Source organism: Contarinia nasturtii, unplaced genomic scaffold (assembly GCF_009176525.2).
Source record: "Contarinia nasturtii isolate CC-2019 unplaced genomic scaffold, AAFC_CNas_1.1 Cnas_scaffold_6754, whole genome shotgun sequence".
NCBI classification, from domain to species: Eukaryota; Metazoa; Arthropoda; class Insecta; order Diptera; family Cecidomyiidae; genus Contarinia; species Contarinia nasturtii.
This window is the reverse complement of record NW_022204007.1, coordinates 1-16,861: the sequence shown is the minus strand read 5'-3', so window position 1 is coordinate 16,861 and position 16,861 is coordinate 1. Positions and strand designations below refer to the sequence as shown.

General features: G+C 38.6%; 2 protein-coding genes across 2 annotated transcripts; both read left to right on the top strand.

The window, feature by feature from the left end:
* Window positions 1-7,036: 7,036 nt before the first annotated feature.
* On the top strand, window positions 7,037-11,653 carry LOC116351985 (linear gramicidin synthase subunit B-like). Its single transcript, XM_031784142.1, has one exon. The coding sequence runs from the start codon at window positions 7,089-7,091 to the stop codon at window positions 11,559-11,561; it is 4,473 nt and encodes a 1,490-aa protein (XP_031640002.1). The 5' UTR covers window positions 7,037-7,088; the 3' UTR covers window positions 11,562-11,653.
* Window positions 11,654-14,480: 2,827 nt separating this feature from the next.
* On the top strand, window positions 14,481-16,855 carry LOC116351984 (venom serine carboxypeptidase-like). The gene is made up of 8 exons (XM_031784141.1): window positions 14,481-14,657; window positions 14,727-14,748; window positions 14,833-15,159; window positions 15,286-15,566; window positions 15,642-15,800; window positions 15,866-15,985; window positions 16,046-16,320; window positions 16,403-16,855. The coding sequence occupies exons 1-8, from the start codon at window positions 14,553-14,555 to the stop codon at window positions 16,524-16,526; spliced, it is 1,413 nt and encodes a 470-aa protein (XP_031640001.1). The 5' UTR covers window positions 14,481-14,552; the 3' UTR covers window positions 16,527-16,855.
* The last annotated feature ends 6 nt before the right edge of the window (window positions 16,856-16,861 follow it).

Sequence of the window (16,861 nt, the reverse complement as noted above, 5' to 3'; positions counted from 1 at the left end):
AAAAGAGCAATACCAAAATTCATTTTATTCATTATCTTTTCAGATATAAAGGTGTAGCATTTTTACTTACGATTTTCAATATTGTGTTTTTTATTAAAAACAAATTTATTGTGAAGTATCAAACACAGTACGAAGTAAGTGTGTGAAGTATTTGTGTTTATTTGGGATAATTTGTATTTCTAATTTCTAAAGCACTTAATTGATACTCAAAATAATAATATTTATTCACCGCCAAGAACTGGCTGAATCTTAGTTTGATATTATAGAAAAATTTTATACATCTATTGGTGGGAAAAAAGGTATGAATCAATGATGTAACACACATCTGATCACCGTTAAAAACCACATATTTTCTATAATAGAGTTATTATGCAATTGAACGCTCTAGAATAAAAACAACTTATTGTTTGAATCAAACAATTTAGGCCAAAAAACGGTTTTTAGGTTTAAATCAATATTTTATTCGAAAAACATTGCCGACGTTTCGATTCTGTGTATGAATCTTTTTCAAGGCCAATGAAACAATGAAAACCCAAAGATAATTAAACAAATTCAAAGGAATTCATTCAATATCGATTGTGTCATGTAAATAAATTCATCAACAAGAGCCATTCAAACACTGTTTATTACAAACTGTGGTGAAAGCAATCTTAAATCGTAACAAAATGATAAGATAAATTTAGCGAGAAACATAAAATCAAAACCAAGGTGAATTGTAAACACATGCACTGATTGACTTTTAACCAGAGAATGTCATACGGCTTGCTATAAGCCGCTTGCTTGCCTGCGTCGCCTATCGTGCGGCAAGCAAGGAAACATGCGGACACATATACGGCAAACGAACCATATCTACTACACGGTTTTCGTACGTGCGACCAATACGTCTACACAGATACCGTATCTCGCACGAACGAAAACTGTTTGGTACATATGGTTCGTTTGCCGTATATGTGTCCGCATGTTTGCTTGCTTGCCGCACGATAGGCGACGCAGGCAAGCAAGCTGCTTATAGCAAGCCGTATGACATTCTCTGGTTAAAAGTCAATCAGTGCATGTGTTTACAATTCACCTTGGTTTTGATTTTATGTTTCTCGCTAAATTTATCTTATCATTTTGTTACGATTTAAGATTGCTTTCACCACAGTTTGTAATAAACAGTGTTTGAATGGCTGTTGTTGATGAATTTATTTTTAATTTTAAAGGCATTTTTAAAGGCTATTTGTAAATTATCAACAGAGTTAGTAAATAATCTTGATAACCGTTGAGAAACATTGGGAACAAATGGCAAAGAATAATGAACCTTGGGTGTTGTCACAACAGGTGTTGAGACATTTAATTTCGATGTATGGTAACGATTTATCAACCACACATAGAGTTTATATGTCATAAAGCTAATTCAGCTCTTCAATTTGTCAAGCGTCAATCATTCTATTTCGATAACAACATTGTGAAAATCTTATATATGGCTCTAGTTAGATCAAATCTGGAATTTGCAACTTGTATTTGGTCACCGCATCTCATAACCCACAGAAAGTTCGTTGAGCGTACTCAAATACAAATAGTTATGCTTCTTAATGGTGTTTATTTACGACAATTAAATGGTGACTACATTCTACGGCCATATGTTGAGAGATGCGCAAACTTTCAATTTCAAACGCTGGCTCGTCGTAGAGTTAATGCTGCCATTCTCTTCATTCTTTCAATCATCATCGGAAAATATAACGCCCCGTTCCTTAGATCACAAATGAACTTGAATACAGGCGTTAGAACGTTACGGAATCCTGAATTTATACGTATCAAGCTCTGCCGAACCGATCATTCTAGTAAGTCTCCTTTCAATAGTGCATGTCGATTATTCAATTTAGCAGCACTTTTCATTGATCCGACGATAACACATCATCAATTTAGACAGAAGCTTTACAGTTTACCAGACGAAGCTTTTGCCACGTGGACGAGCTTCTAATATATGCATATTTATATAAACTTGACTGATTATCTACTTTCGATATTAACTTTTGCCTATTATTATTGTTATGACTACTTTTATTTTTGTTATTATATGCTGATATATTTACCTATTTATATTTCTATTTATATACTTAACTATCTCAAATGTGTTCACATTGAACTCTAATTGTTTGAAACTATTTTTGTAACTAAATTGTATAAAACTCAGTCAGCCAGTACTTGGCGGTGTTAATAAATTGAATTGAATTGAATTGAATTGAATTGAATTGAATCAAACGATTTACCAAACGCAGAGGATAATCATTATTCGTCAAAAATTCAACCAATCGTATGTTGTTCTCTGTCGCACAACGAACATCACTTAACCGATGAACTCTATCAATGAATCCAATGGCTGTACTGATTTTTTGACATATCGGGTGTATTGAATTGAAATTTAATAAGTGACCGGAAGACACCTCTTTTCTATACCAATTAGTATAAAAGCATTTGTTATCGACATATCGATACACAACCATATCCAAAAACGGGATTTTTCCTTCAATTTCTTTCACAAAATTAAATTGGATCCTTTCTTCAACGCTGTTAAAGAGAAATAAAACCTCATTCACCAAACCTTTCGGTAAAATCAAGAACAAATCATCCACATATTTCTTCAAAATCCGGATGCGACTCGAATGATGTTCCATAATTATCTGAATTTTATCTATCCATCAATAATTCAACCAGAATAGTAGAAATAGGTGCCCCCATTGGTGTTTCATAACATTGTTTGTAATGCTGTCCATTGAATCTAAAGTAACTGTTATTCGTGCATATTTTAATCATTTCAATGAACTCAGCCCTTTCCAAAGTTGTATGTTGAGAGATTTCATCCCATCCCCGAACAAAATTTTGGATTTTTCGCTCAAAAACGAAATTTTGTATGGGAAGGACCCTTAATGTTCAATGAACTTTGAATAACAATTTTATGCAAACCAAATTCAATGTTATTTTTGTCAAAATTAGCTTACGTTTCACATTTCATTTTACTTTGTTTAAATTTACTTCAATGTTTCAATAAATTCAGTTATGCTTTAGAAAGCTAATCGTTGAGTTGTCTTTTAATTACCCATTCAAAACTTAATATGCATTTCGAAATTTGTTGAAAATTCACTATATTCCAGTTATTTTTTAGTTTTTCAGAATTTATACAGTGTAAAGCGGATAAGTTGAAAGTCGCTGTTACACAAATTACGATGAAGAACCAGTCTAATGGTGAACTCACTCTACCCGATGCTTCATTGGTTCGGAGCATCACAACGCGTGCTCAACGAGAGATATTTCTGATTGAACAAACGCAGCCTGGTACTAGATGCAGCATATGGTTTTACCAAGTCATCTGTGGTCCATTGGATCTAAAAGTTCTAGCTGATGTGATCAAAAAAATTACTTTGAAAATTCCATTATTGCAAACACGATTCGATTTCTCAGATGGAGAACTCTGGCAGATCTACGATCGTAGCATTCACCAAACAATAAGAACAATTGATGTCAGCACACATTTGAATCCGCTTGAAGAGGCATTGAGAAGAATGAAAGAAGCCGCAAATCAGCCCTGTATCACAACCAATGATAAACTGTATGAATTCACTTTCTACATTGTCGACAACAACACACATGCACTGTATGCACAGTTTCATCACAGCATTATTGATGTAAGATCTTGGACCAAATTAGAATCCATGATCACAACCGCCTATAATAATTTAAAACAAGACAAACCAATCGACATGTTGCCAGAATTGCATTTTGATGCACTCGCTCAAGCAGATCTCACCTATAGTGCTTCGGCAGAGCATGAAAAAGACGAGAAATTTTGGAAAAATCAAATGCAGTCATTCAAGCGCCATGCTTACACACAGCGAAATGTCGATTCTACATTGAACAAAATCACTTATCGTTGTACACACTCATTGAGTATCAGCGAACGCCAAAAACTTCAAAAGATAGCGGCAGAAATGCATATTCCAGAAGCCATTCTCTACATTGGTGTATCAAAACTATTGTTTCGAAGCCTACATGGCAACGAATATGTAAGTCTCAGCTTACCAGTGAGTGGAACGTATTTGAGACAAGAACTTGGTATGACATCTAATATTGTGCCACTGCTATTGCGTATTCCTGAGGATGCCACACTCAAAGAAGTCTTTATGAATGTTGCTCAAGAAACTAAATCAGTTCTTACCCATCAACGCTATCGCATCGATAAAATTCGACGATATGCTGAATATAGTTCAAACAAAAGCTTTGGCCCTCACGTTAATGTAATGCTCGTCGATCACCGAGAAGAACTTGAAGGTTGTAACTGTTCATCTTATTTTGGTGCAAACATCGATAGCAATGAATTACAAATAACATTCTGGTCTGAACGTCCAAACGGTCGTCTTGATATCATGTTTGATGATATTCAGGAATGTCATTCAGAAAAACAGCTTGTTGCCTTAAGAGATCGTTTAAATTTTATTTTGGCTCTTGTTGTTAGTGCTCCGGAAACTACAGTAGCCACACTCAATAAACGATGTCGTGCTGTCTCCACGAACGAGCAGAATGAGAACTTTTATGCGAATCGAAGAATGCCAGTTGCAGGTGGATTTCTGCAGTGGAGTCGATATGCCGATTCACTAGTACGTCTCGTGAATGCCAACACGTGGGCAGGAAGCGGCCCCAGTCCTTTTGCAACCTCAAAAGTACTTCTTATCGATCGAGTGGTGAGCATCAGTGGATTGAAACGCGTTAATGATATGGATATACGCACGGAAGCATCGGGAACATTATTGGCAATTGACGAAAATACTTGGCAGGTTACTGTTGCAGATGGAGTTGTTGAAATAAGTGATTTCTTTGATGAGAGTGGGCGAGCCATATCAGCTCGGATACTTGCGAAGCAATGTCATCTTCTCGCAGGTGACCAACTTCCAGCTATAACGCCCAAACAAGCCGAACTTTTACGCGCAACATATGCACAGGTCATGCGATCGAATCCCCATTGGTCACATTGTCTTGCCAACTTTGAACTATGTAAACTTTCAATTGTGCAAAACAATGCCAATCAATCATCACCTGTATGGGTCGCATCTGATTTTCAAAGTTTATCACACGTAGGATTCAGTGCAACAGAGCTTCTTGCCGCATGGCTCATTTACATCGCTCGAGATACCCAAATGTCACAATTACAGATCGGATGGGATGCCACTGGATCGAATGCATTTTACCAAAATGGACGGCTTTTTGCTGAAACTGTACCATTTTCGACATCCATCGATTTGAGTGATACCTTTGCAAGCGTTGTGGCCAATATAGAGAGAGATTGCAAGGAAATGGTTGTCAACTTACCATGCTTGTCAGATTTGATCGTTCGACATGCCATATGTTCTTCATATAACTTGCGCAGCGACAGACCATGGGAATTGGCTGTGTCCCTAATCAACACTCAAGAAGAATGCCCCTCCAAAGACGCTCACGGTAGTTTGCTCACGCTTCAGATCAACAAAAATAATGGCTCCTTTCGTTGGATCTATGATAATAATAAGATATCAGAGGAGGAAGTAAACCGTATATCATCACATTTGCTGGTTTTACTTGCATCTGCTCATAGCATAGATCAATCACAGAAACCCATTGGCCGACTGAATTTACTACCCAAAGCTGAACGCGAACTGCTTCTCAATATCTGGAACCAAACAGACATAACTTATCCTGCTATAAAGTGCATCCATCAGTTGTTCGAAGAACAAGTCAGGTGTAATGGTTCAGCGATTGCTGTCGAATGTGAAGGAGAAACTATGAGCTACGATGAACTCAATACACAATCAAATCGACTAGCACACTATCTGATTACAAAAGGTGTTAAGCCAGATGATCTCATCGCACTATGCGTTAGGCGCAGCTCTAAAATGATCGTAGCAATATTAGGCATTTTAAAAGCCGGTGGCGCTTATTTGCCGCTCGATCCGGAATACACTAGTGAACGACTAAAAAATATTCTGAGGGATGCCGATCCATTGTGTTTGTTGGCAGATGCCTCTGGCCAAAAAGCACTTGGAGATCATCATGTGTCTGTGGTAAATTTGGATCATATGTTACCCGATGGCCTGTCGAGTGATAACCCGAATTCCATTAAACTCGGTCTAACTTCATCTCATTTGGCATATATAATTTATACTTCTGGTTCTACCGGAAGACCGAAAGGGGTGATGGTAGAGCATCACTCTCTGCTCAATTTGGTTCAAAGTCGAACTTCTATTTATGAAATAACTCATAAGGGGCGTTTGTTGCAGTTTGCTTCTTGTTCTTTTGATACAAGCATATTGGAAATCACAATGTCTTTAACAAGTGGGGCCTGTCTGTGCATACCAAATGAAGAAGTACGTCGAATGGACAATTCCTTGCTAAGATATATGAATGCCGAAAAGATTACCCATGCGCTTTTACCGCCAGCCTTGTTCCGAAACACACAAAATCTAATATATTTAAGTTGCTTGAAGGTTTTGATTTTGGGTGGCGAAACACCGTCGTTATCGTTGCTAAAAACTGCCGTTAGATACACTGCAGTTTTCAATGCTTACGGTCCAACTGAGGCAACCATAGGTGTGACCTCTTGGTCGTGTCCAATTGATTTTGATAGCCATTCAATACCAATCGGTCGTCCAATATCTAACAATCGTATTTACCTCTTAGATGCACGAGGTGAACCGGTGCCATTGGGCGTCGAAGGGGAACTGTACATTGGTGGTGCTGGTGTAGCTCGCGGCTACCTCAACCAACCTGAACTTACCGCCGAGAGCTTTTTGTCCGATCCATTCAGTGAAAATCCGACCGCACGCATGTATCGCACTGGTGATCTGGCACACTATCTGCCTGACGGTAATTTAGTTTATATGGGACGCATTGACCAACAGGTAAAAATCCGTGGTTTACGAATTGAGCCCGGCGAAATTGAGGCCCGTTTAATGGAGCATCCTTCGGTGCGCGAAGCGGTTGTGCAGTCATATAAGAATGCGATTGATAGTGATACCCGTCTGGTGGCCTATATAGTGGCTGATCCAGATGTATCACTCGCTAACAAACTACGTACGTATATGGCATCTCTATTGCCTGATTATATGGTGCCAGCAGCATATGTGTGTCTATCATCATTACCACTCACACTAAATGGCAAAGTGAACAGACGTGCACTTCCAGCACCGGACGATGAAGCATTTTCTCGTCAACAATATGAAGAACCGCGAGGCGAAATGGAAGAAAAACTGGCCGCAATCTGGAGCGAACTGTTGGGTATTGAACGAATAAGTCGAAATGACAATTTCTTTGCGTTGGGCGGAAATTCTTTGCTGATTGTACGAATGAGGTTAGAACTACGGAAGGCCGGATTAGATACCAGTGTCAAGAAAATATTTGATGCTCCCACCTTACTCGCACTAGCTGACACTCTCGGCAAACGCCAGCCAGTCAGTATTCCAACCAATCTGATTACTGAAGATACCACGAAGATGACTCCAGATATGTTGCCGCTTATCGATCTATCGCAGGAAGAGATTGATTTTCTAGTAGCACGAGTGCCGGGTGGTATAGACAATATTCAAGATATTTATGGGTTAACACCATTACAAGAAGGCATATTGTTCCATCATATGAAGGCTGAACATGGTGATCCGTATCTGTTCATTAATCTAGTGAAATTTGTTGACAAAAGGGCACTTGAACGTTATGCAACTGCGCTGCAATACGTGATTGAACGACATGATATTCTGCGCACTATTTTCATATGGGAAGGGCTGAGCGAACCGGCTCAAGTTGTCTTACGTCGAGTTCCATCATTACTTACCGAAGTACCTTTGGGTGATACAGATGAGCCAGTACTAGAACAATTGAACAGCTACTACAATCCACGTCACTACAAACTGGACTTAAAACAAGCACCCCTATTGCGTCTGATAACAGCACCAACGTCTGAAGGAGACTGGGTGGTATTGCAATTATTTCACCACATAATTAGTGACCATATCACTTTACAACAACTGAATGTAGAAGTTCAGACCATAATCGAAAGACAAAATGATCAATTGGCCACACCTACACCATTCCGTCATCTGGTAGCTCAAACTCGTCTTGGTGTTAGTCAAGCCGAACACATTCAGTTCTTCAAAAAAATGCTAGCCGACGTAGAAGCACCGACCTTACCTTTTGGTCTGAATGATGTTCATGACAATGGAATGGAGTTAGATGTAGCGCATTTGGATCTACCACAGGAACTTAATAATCAGTTACGGCTGCATGCGCGACATTGGCGAGTTACTCTGACCAGTTTATGCCATTTAGCTTGGGCACAAGTAGTTGCCCGTGCCAGTGGAAGCGAGAAAGTCGTTTTTGGTACTGTGCTACTAGGTCGTTTACAATCTGGAGAGGGAAACGACAGAGCTATGGGTTTGTTGGTTAACACGCTACCATTGAAGGTGGATATCGATGGGACAACGGTTGAGGATGCTGTTCGAAAAACTCATGCACGATTGAGTTCTTTGCTGGAACACGAACATGCAACGTTAGCATTGGCGCAACGCTGCAGTGGAATACCAGCTACCCTGCCACTTTTCAGTGCATTAATGAACTGCCGGCATAAATCGCAGACAGGACAGATAACTGTATCGATTCCTGGGATGAGTATTCTCGGTAGTGAGAGGCGAACAAATTACCCATTAAGCTTATCAGTGGACGACGATGACAATTCACTGAGTCTAACTGTCAAAGTGGTGTCATCAATATCAGCAGCAAGGGTTTGTGGTTATATGCAACAGGCTCTTGTCTCACTTGCCGACGCATTAATTTACACACCACAACAACATATACGAACATTAACCATCATGCCACAGGAAGAACGGGAGATGTTGTTAGGTAGCTGGAACCAAATGACAGTTAATTTTCCACCTCGACGTCTGCACGAATTATTTCAAGCGCAAGTGGAACGCGATGGACAAGCAATTGCCGTAGAGTGTGAAGGAGAAACTCTGACTTATGCAGAACTCAATATTCAGGCCAATCGTTTGGCACATTATCTCATTGCAAAAGGCGTTAAACCAGAAGATCTAATCGCAATTTGCGTTAGGCGAAGCACCAAAATGATTGTAGCTCTTCTGGGCATTCTAAAATCTGGTGGCGCTTATCTACCACTTGACCCGGTCTATTCGGGTCAACGATTAACAAATATTCTGAAGGACGCCGAACCATTGTTACTTCTAGTAGATGCCACTGGCAGAAAAGCTCTTGGAGAACATCAGGTTTCAGTAATTGATGTGGACAATGCCTTGTTTGACAACCTACCGATCGATAACCCGAACTCGGTAAAACTGGGACTGAAGCCAGTCCACCTCTCCCATGTTGTTTACACATCCGGTACGACTGGAACACCGAAAGGGGTGATGGTTGAACATCAGCAGATTTCGCGTTTCTTTGAAGTTGCACACAAAAAATTTGGCATTAATAAACATGACAAATGGAGTCTATTTCATTCGATATCTTTAAGCGTTTCCGTATGGGAGATATGGGGTGCATTATTTAATGGAGCTCAGCTGGCAATTGTGCCTTACAATACAGGACGTTCTCCTCAAGAGTTTTATGATTGGGTCTGTTCGCGAGAAATCACTGTGCTTGTTCAACCCCCATCCGCTTTCAAAATGTTTATGCAGGCGAAAAATATTAGTTCGCGGTCCGATCTACTACGCTATGTGTTCATTCGCGGTGAAGAGTTGAGTCCAATGATTGTAAAAAATTGGAACGAAAATAATGCAAACACTCAAACTGTACTAATCAATGTATATGGCACTACGGAGACGCCAAGTGCAATCTATAAACGAATTGAAGTTTCGAAATATTTACATACTATTGGTAGACCATTCTCAGATCTTCGTGTTTATCTGCTGGACGCAAAGGGTGAATTAGTGCCATTGGGAGCTGAAGGAGAACTGTACATTGGTGGTGCTGGTGTAACTCGTGGCTACCTCAATCGACCTGAACTTACAGCGGAACGATTTCTTACTGATCCATTCAGTGAGAATCAAACAGCACGCATGTACCGCACTGGTGATCTGGCTCGTTATTTGCCTGATGGAAATTTAGTATATTTGGGACGCAATGATCAACAGGTTAAAATCCGTGGTTTTCGAATTGAACCCGGCGAAATTGGGGCTCGTTTAATGGAACATCCTTCGGTGCGGGAAGCTGTTATACAGCCATGGAAGAACGAGACTGATAGTGATACCCGTCTGGTGGCCTATGTAGTGGCCGATCCAGATGCATCTCTCGCTAACAATCTACGAACTTATCTAGCATCTTTATTGCCTGATTATATGGTGCCAGCAGCATATGTGTGTCTATCATCATTACCACTCACACCAAATGGCAAGTTAGATCGACGTGCACTCCCAGCGCCGGATGATGAAGCATTTTCTCGTCAATTATATGAATCTTTACAGGGTGAAATGGAAGGAAAAGTGGCCGCAATCTGGAGTGAACTGTTGGGTATTGAGCGAATCAGTCGAAATGACAATTTCTTTGAATTGGGCGGCCATTCGCTGTTAGTTATGCGTTTCGCGAACCTTATCAAAAAGCATTATGATATACGCGTCAGTGCTCAGGCATTATTTTCCTTTCCAATACTCAAGGACTTAGCCGAAAAAATTACCAATTCTTCCGACAATATGTATTCAGATGTTGCTATACCAGCTCGTCGCAATGGCGATCAAGCACCAATATTTCTTCTTCCCAGTGGCGATGGAGATATTTCTCATGCTTTTGAACTTGCACACGAGATTGATAAAAATATTCCTGTTTATGTGTTACCGTGGTCGTCACCAGAAAAAGTGCAGCCATCGTCCATTGAAGAAATGGCCAACAAAATGATTCCGCTAATAAAGAAAGTACATCCGAATGGCCCTTGCGCTGTAGCTGGTTACTCCTCTGGGGGTATTCTAGCCTATGAAGTAACGAATCAACTTATAAACATAGGTTATCCAGTTTCATTTTTGGGTTTAATCGATACGTATCCACCCTACGCATCTATTTCATACAATGAAACCGACGTCTTTTTGCTCTTTATCACAATGAAATCTCCATTTTTCAACTCGTTAAATGATTCAGAGTGGTGGGAACGTGTCTTTAAATTGTCTCTGCCTGAAGCTATCGAAGAAGTTAAACAAAAGAATGTTGATCTGAAAAATAAAGATATCGATTGGGAAGTATTATTATTGAAACAACGAATTCAATACAAAACCATATGCGAAGTGTACAATATAAATCCAATATCGACTACAGTAAACCTATATAAGGCCACGGAATTCGAAAGGTCACTTATTGGTAATGAGTTCTTGGAAAAAAAATTTGAAAAATATAAGGAAAAATTTGATATCGAGGAATTTTTTAATCGCCCAAAAAGTGGATGGGAAGTTTACAATCTTCCAAGCTTGCATGTGATTCCTGTGAAGGGTACTCATTCGACAATGATGACAGATCCGACAAATCGAAGTTTGTTGGGTGGAATGGTAACTCCAAGGTTAACTTAGTCAACTTCTGACATCTATATAATCTAAAACTATCACAAGGGAAACATCTCTGAAATGTAATTGTAATTCTAAAAAGTTAACAGAAAATAAAATTGTGAAAATATGTTGTTCGAGAAATAAATAAATAAATAATTTTGTTTGGTTTAAATATGTTTTCGTTTATTTCATTTTTTTAAGCCCATAGCTTGTTCTTCTCTTAAACTCAAACATCGCATAACATGTGATTGGACCTATGACTGATACTATCATGGGTTTTGTTTAGCTGGTAAAAAAAATGCCAACCATAAAATTATACTCTTGAATACTTTCAGCCAAATCTCCACCAACAACTTGTGCAATCAATATGAATTCAAATTAGGTCAATATTTTAATATTTACACGTAAAATAGCGATATATGTAAAGATGATTTTTATAAACGTGGCAACGAAGTTGAAATAAAAGAATTACCTCTTTCACAGAATTTCTATAACAAGATTACAAGAAAATATTGTGAGTTTGTTTTGGTTGTTTGAGTAAATAATATTGGGATAGATTTTAAACTGTCAGATTTGATACTTGATAGTTCGAATTATAAATCTCCTAAATGTTGTATGAAACACTTGTTTGACGTTTTCTGTGTGAATACTTACAGAATATTCAGTGAATAAAATCAAGACGCAAAATACGTAAAATAAATACATTATTTAATAATTACAAATATTATTGCTTTCCTCCGCCGTCAATCGATTTGATGACAAGTGAACCATACACTGTCCTACTGATTACTGACTAACAATTTCAAGTTCAAAAAATTATGTCACACGAATTCCATTGGTTTCACAGTTTATTATTGGGCGTATGAATTAGTTTACATCGTTTTATAAGCGAGAGATGAGCGCAGTCAATATGATTGTAATGTGACGTCACATATCTTATAGAAAAACGCCATCTGTGTAAAACAGGCTTACTACAATGTAAAAGTATAGCAGGGGGAAGGAGATGAAGAAGGAGAGGAAACAAATATACGTTTGATTTACATTGTAGTCAGCGTGTTTTACTTCGCTTGCCCTTCGTTTATAAGAGATCGCGTATTGGATTATTGGATTTGTACGGGGAGCATACTAGGTCAACTTTTCAGTAATATCTATAGTTTCTCGTTGCTCAGGTTAATTTACCTATTGCAAGACGCCCGTTTGAGTTATGATGCTAGTAGACAGCCGGGGTTCCAACTGTTCGGCACAGTCGCCCTTGCTGTTCAGCATGGTCTTCAGCGGCCCTTACTGTTCGGCAGGGCCTAGACCATTGCTTCACTTAGGACCCAACTCACTGCAGTTGTTGTGAACACTCATAACTCTACCATACTCCAGATGGCGCTGGGTTCCTCTATTCAATGTAGGAATGCTACCACCACTGATTTACCGGTATATTCACCAGTAGTTCAGCATTACCTTTTTACGGTTGACGTATTGGATATTTGACATATCCAAGACATCAACCTAACGTAAAGGCACTCCATTTTACGTGTGTCTATGCTGAACCCATTATTCGTTGTGCACACACACGGGACCGAAGGCTTTAAGTGCCCTCCGAAGCACTTCACAAGTCCGAGACCCGGCCCAAATTTCTCCTCATTAAACCACTGATGAGTCATTTACAGTTTAGTGATCGTGCGACTCTTGATAGCTATGCAATCGCACTGCAGCGTGTGATTGAACGACATGATATTCTACGTACTGCCTTCGTTTGGGAAGGAATCAGTGAACCGGCACAAGTAGTCTTGCGTCATGTTCGATCAGTTCTAAGTTAGTACTACTAACCGAAGTCACACTGGATGATATTGATAACCATGTTCTAGAACAATTAAATGATCGATACAACCAACGTCACTACCATCTAGATTTAAAACAAGCGCCACTGTTGCGTTTGTTGGCCGCTCCAACGCCTAAAGGAGATTGGATAGCATTGCAGCTGATGCATCACATAACTGGTGACCACGCCACTCTACAGAGACTTCACTATGCAGAAGTTCGGGAAATAATGGATGGATGTAGCGAAAAAATGGCTCGTCTAGGTGTTAGTCAATCCGAACACATGCAGTTCTTTAGAGAAATGCTTTCTGATATTGATACACCAACCCTACCGTTCGGTTTGAGCGACGTTCATGACGATGGAATCAAAGTAAATGAATCGTATCTGAACCTATCACAGGAACTTAATAATCAATTGCAAGCCCTTGCTCGTCATTTCCGTGTCAGCTTAGCCAGCCTCTGTCATTTGGCCTGGGCACAAGTATTACTTGCCCATGCTAGCGGAAGCGAAACAGTGGTATTCGGTACAGTTCTACTTGGCCGATTACAGTCCGGAGAAGGAAATGAGAGTGTTATGGGTATGTCGATTAACGCGCTACCTTTACGGTTCGATATCGATGATATTACAGTCGAAAACGCTGTACGCAACGCTCATTCGCGTTTGAGTGCTTTGATATCTCACGAATATGCATCACTATCGTTAGCGCAACGTTGTAGTGGAGTGGCATCTTATTTACCTCTTTAAATTTTCAACGACATTGATTGATCGGTGTAAAACTCAGACTCTGAAGAGGCACTTATGTAAAAATAAGAGCTACTTTTTCTTCGCAATGATTCATTTGTAAAAATGAAAAATGTCTAAACAAATGACCATTGGTCAATAAAATAATCTTAAATGCCTACCTTAATCTATGTGATGGATACTTCAGTTTCATTTAGTATGTTTCTGAAGCACTTAACTTTGATAACGTTCAGCCTTTTTTTCACTTCATAAATAAAAGATGTTGAACATTTTGTAGCTTGCATAGCATAAGAATCAAAATATTTATCGCGGACGTGTGCCATTTCAAATTGAACTATTACTGATAAGCTTCAAACTACTTCGTATATAAAAGTAAATATTTGTGTCAGTTGATAAAATTGTATTAGACTGTAAGCGGTTTGCTTCTAGTGATTTTACTTAGAAATTCTCATAAAGGTTTGATGATGAACAATTTGGTTTTTGGTGTGATTTTCTCGCTATGGTCACTGCAAACGATTGGCGGTCAATTATTAACAATGCAAGATGTATTGTTAAGAAATTTTCAAGTTAGTAGTTATTTTTTAATAACATTTTATCAACGAAAAATCTAATTTTTGCATCGTTTATTTTTTCAGTTTGAATCGCGTGACGATTTAGGTAAATTCAAAAAAGCACACCTTGCATTAATAATCATTAATCAACTTTTTGATTTTGAACGTGATTTTTTTTTTTTTTGAACAGGCGATCCATTGGTATTGACCAAATGGATTGAAAGTGGAAATATAGCTGACGCTCGTAAATTGGCACGAGTCAATGAAAGTGAATTTCTGGATGTAGTTAGTTACTCTGGATTTTTAACGGTCAACAACGACTACGATTCGAATCTATTTTTCTGGTTTTTTCCAGCTGAAGGGACCGAACAACTATATGACGATGACACAGAAAAAACTGTTGGCGATGATCGTCCGGTTTTACTTTGGCTTCAAGGAGGTCCAGGGGCATCTTCGATGTTTGCTTTATTCACCGAAAATGGACCTTTTTTCGTGAATGACAACATTACAATTCGAAGTAGGAGGTTTTAAATTTCTGAAATGTTTTTCTGAATCTTAATAATACAATAGGGCAAAACAGGGCATTATTTTCTACGATTTTCTAAAAAATTTGCAAAATATTTTTTTTTCTTCACATTTGTAGAGAATCCATATTCTTGGCATAAGAAATACAATATAATATTTATCGATAATCCGGTTGGAACTGGTTTCAGCTATACAGATTCAGATGGTTTATGCACTAACGTTACACAAGCCGCCGACCATCTCTACATTGCTTTGAAACAATTCTTCCGACTCTTTCCATGGCTTCAATCGAATGATTTTTACATCACCGGCGAGTCATATGCCGGTAAATACATTCCGGCTACCGCCAATGCCATTTGGGAAGGAAATAAAGTCGATGATCTTATCATTAATTTACAAGTAAATTGAGCAATTTTCTGTGAAAACTTTCGCTTTTTATCGTTCATGTCATTTTTCATTTTGTCTCTATTTCAGGGTTTGGCTCTTGGAAATGCATTCACTGATCCAATGCATATGCTTGAATACGCAGAGTTCGCTTATCAACTGGGTCTGGTTGATATTCATGGTAAAAATCAAATGACAGTGTATGAAATGAAGACCAAAGAAGCATTTCCGGACGCCGAAGCACATACTGTAAGAAAATACATCACTACCAAATGGTGAACGAAAAAATTAAGTTTCCATTCATTATTTCACAGCTTTGGAATAGCCTATTGGTATCATTTTATCGCAATAGTAACTACGCAAACTTGTACAATATTCTACAACCAGAAAATGTGGATTTGGGATCATATGGTCGATATCTCGACCAAAGTCATGTGAGTAATGTGCGATTTTGTTTTGGAAAATGTTCTAATTCGTTTTTCAAAAATTGACAGATTCGTCGTGCAATTCATGTGGGTAGTAAACGTTTTGACGAGATCAGTAATGAGGTATATATAAAAATGAAAGGAGACTTTATGAAAACAGCAATGCACTGGACGGAAAAATTGCTGAACGAAGGTTTACGTATCATGTACTATAGCGGCAATTTGGATCTTATTGTAGCCTATCCATTATCAGAGAATGCTTATCAGCATATGAAATGGAATGGCGCGGAAAAATATCTTTCAGCACGTCGCAAACCATTCAAAGTAAACTCCAAATTGGCTGGGTAAGTTGAAAATAGGTTTTTTTTTACAAGTAATCAGTTTATTGACGTTACACGTTTGTTTTTTTCTTTTTCTTGTCTTTAGTTACATAAAAGTTACCGATAATTTTGTGGACGCCATAGTTTTGAATGCAGGTCATATGGTTCCAACCGATCAACCTGAAGTGGCACTTGATCTTATCGATCGCTTCATTCGCAACGATTTATAATGAAATTGTGCAGTGGCGTACCTATCTAGGGTCCCTAGGGGCAAGTCACTTCAAAAATAGTTTTTTAATTATTTCGATAATTATCTCGGCTATGCTCATAACCGATGCAAAATGATCATATCTATCGCATAAAGGTGTTTTCAAAATTTTAAAATGATATACATTTGCAAATATTTGGCATAAAATTTGATTGCGAATGATTTTAAAACTGGTATACAAATTTTATATTCAATCCAAGAGTTAGTTTTTCACCTTTTCATTTATTTACGTATCCCTCTTTTCTTGTGAAAAATAAAAAGGCTTACGTACGCAAGCTGACTTTTCCGCATGGAACC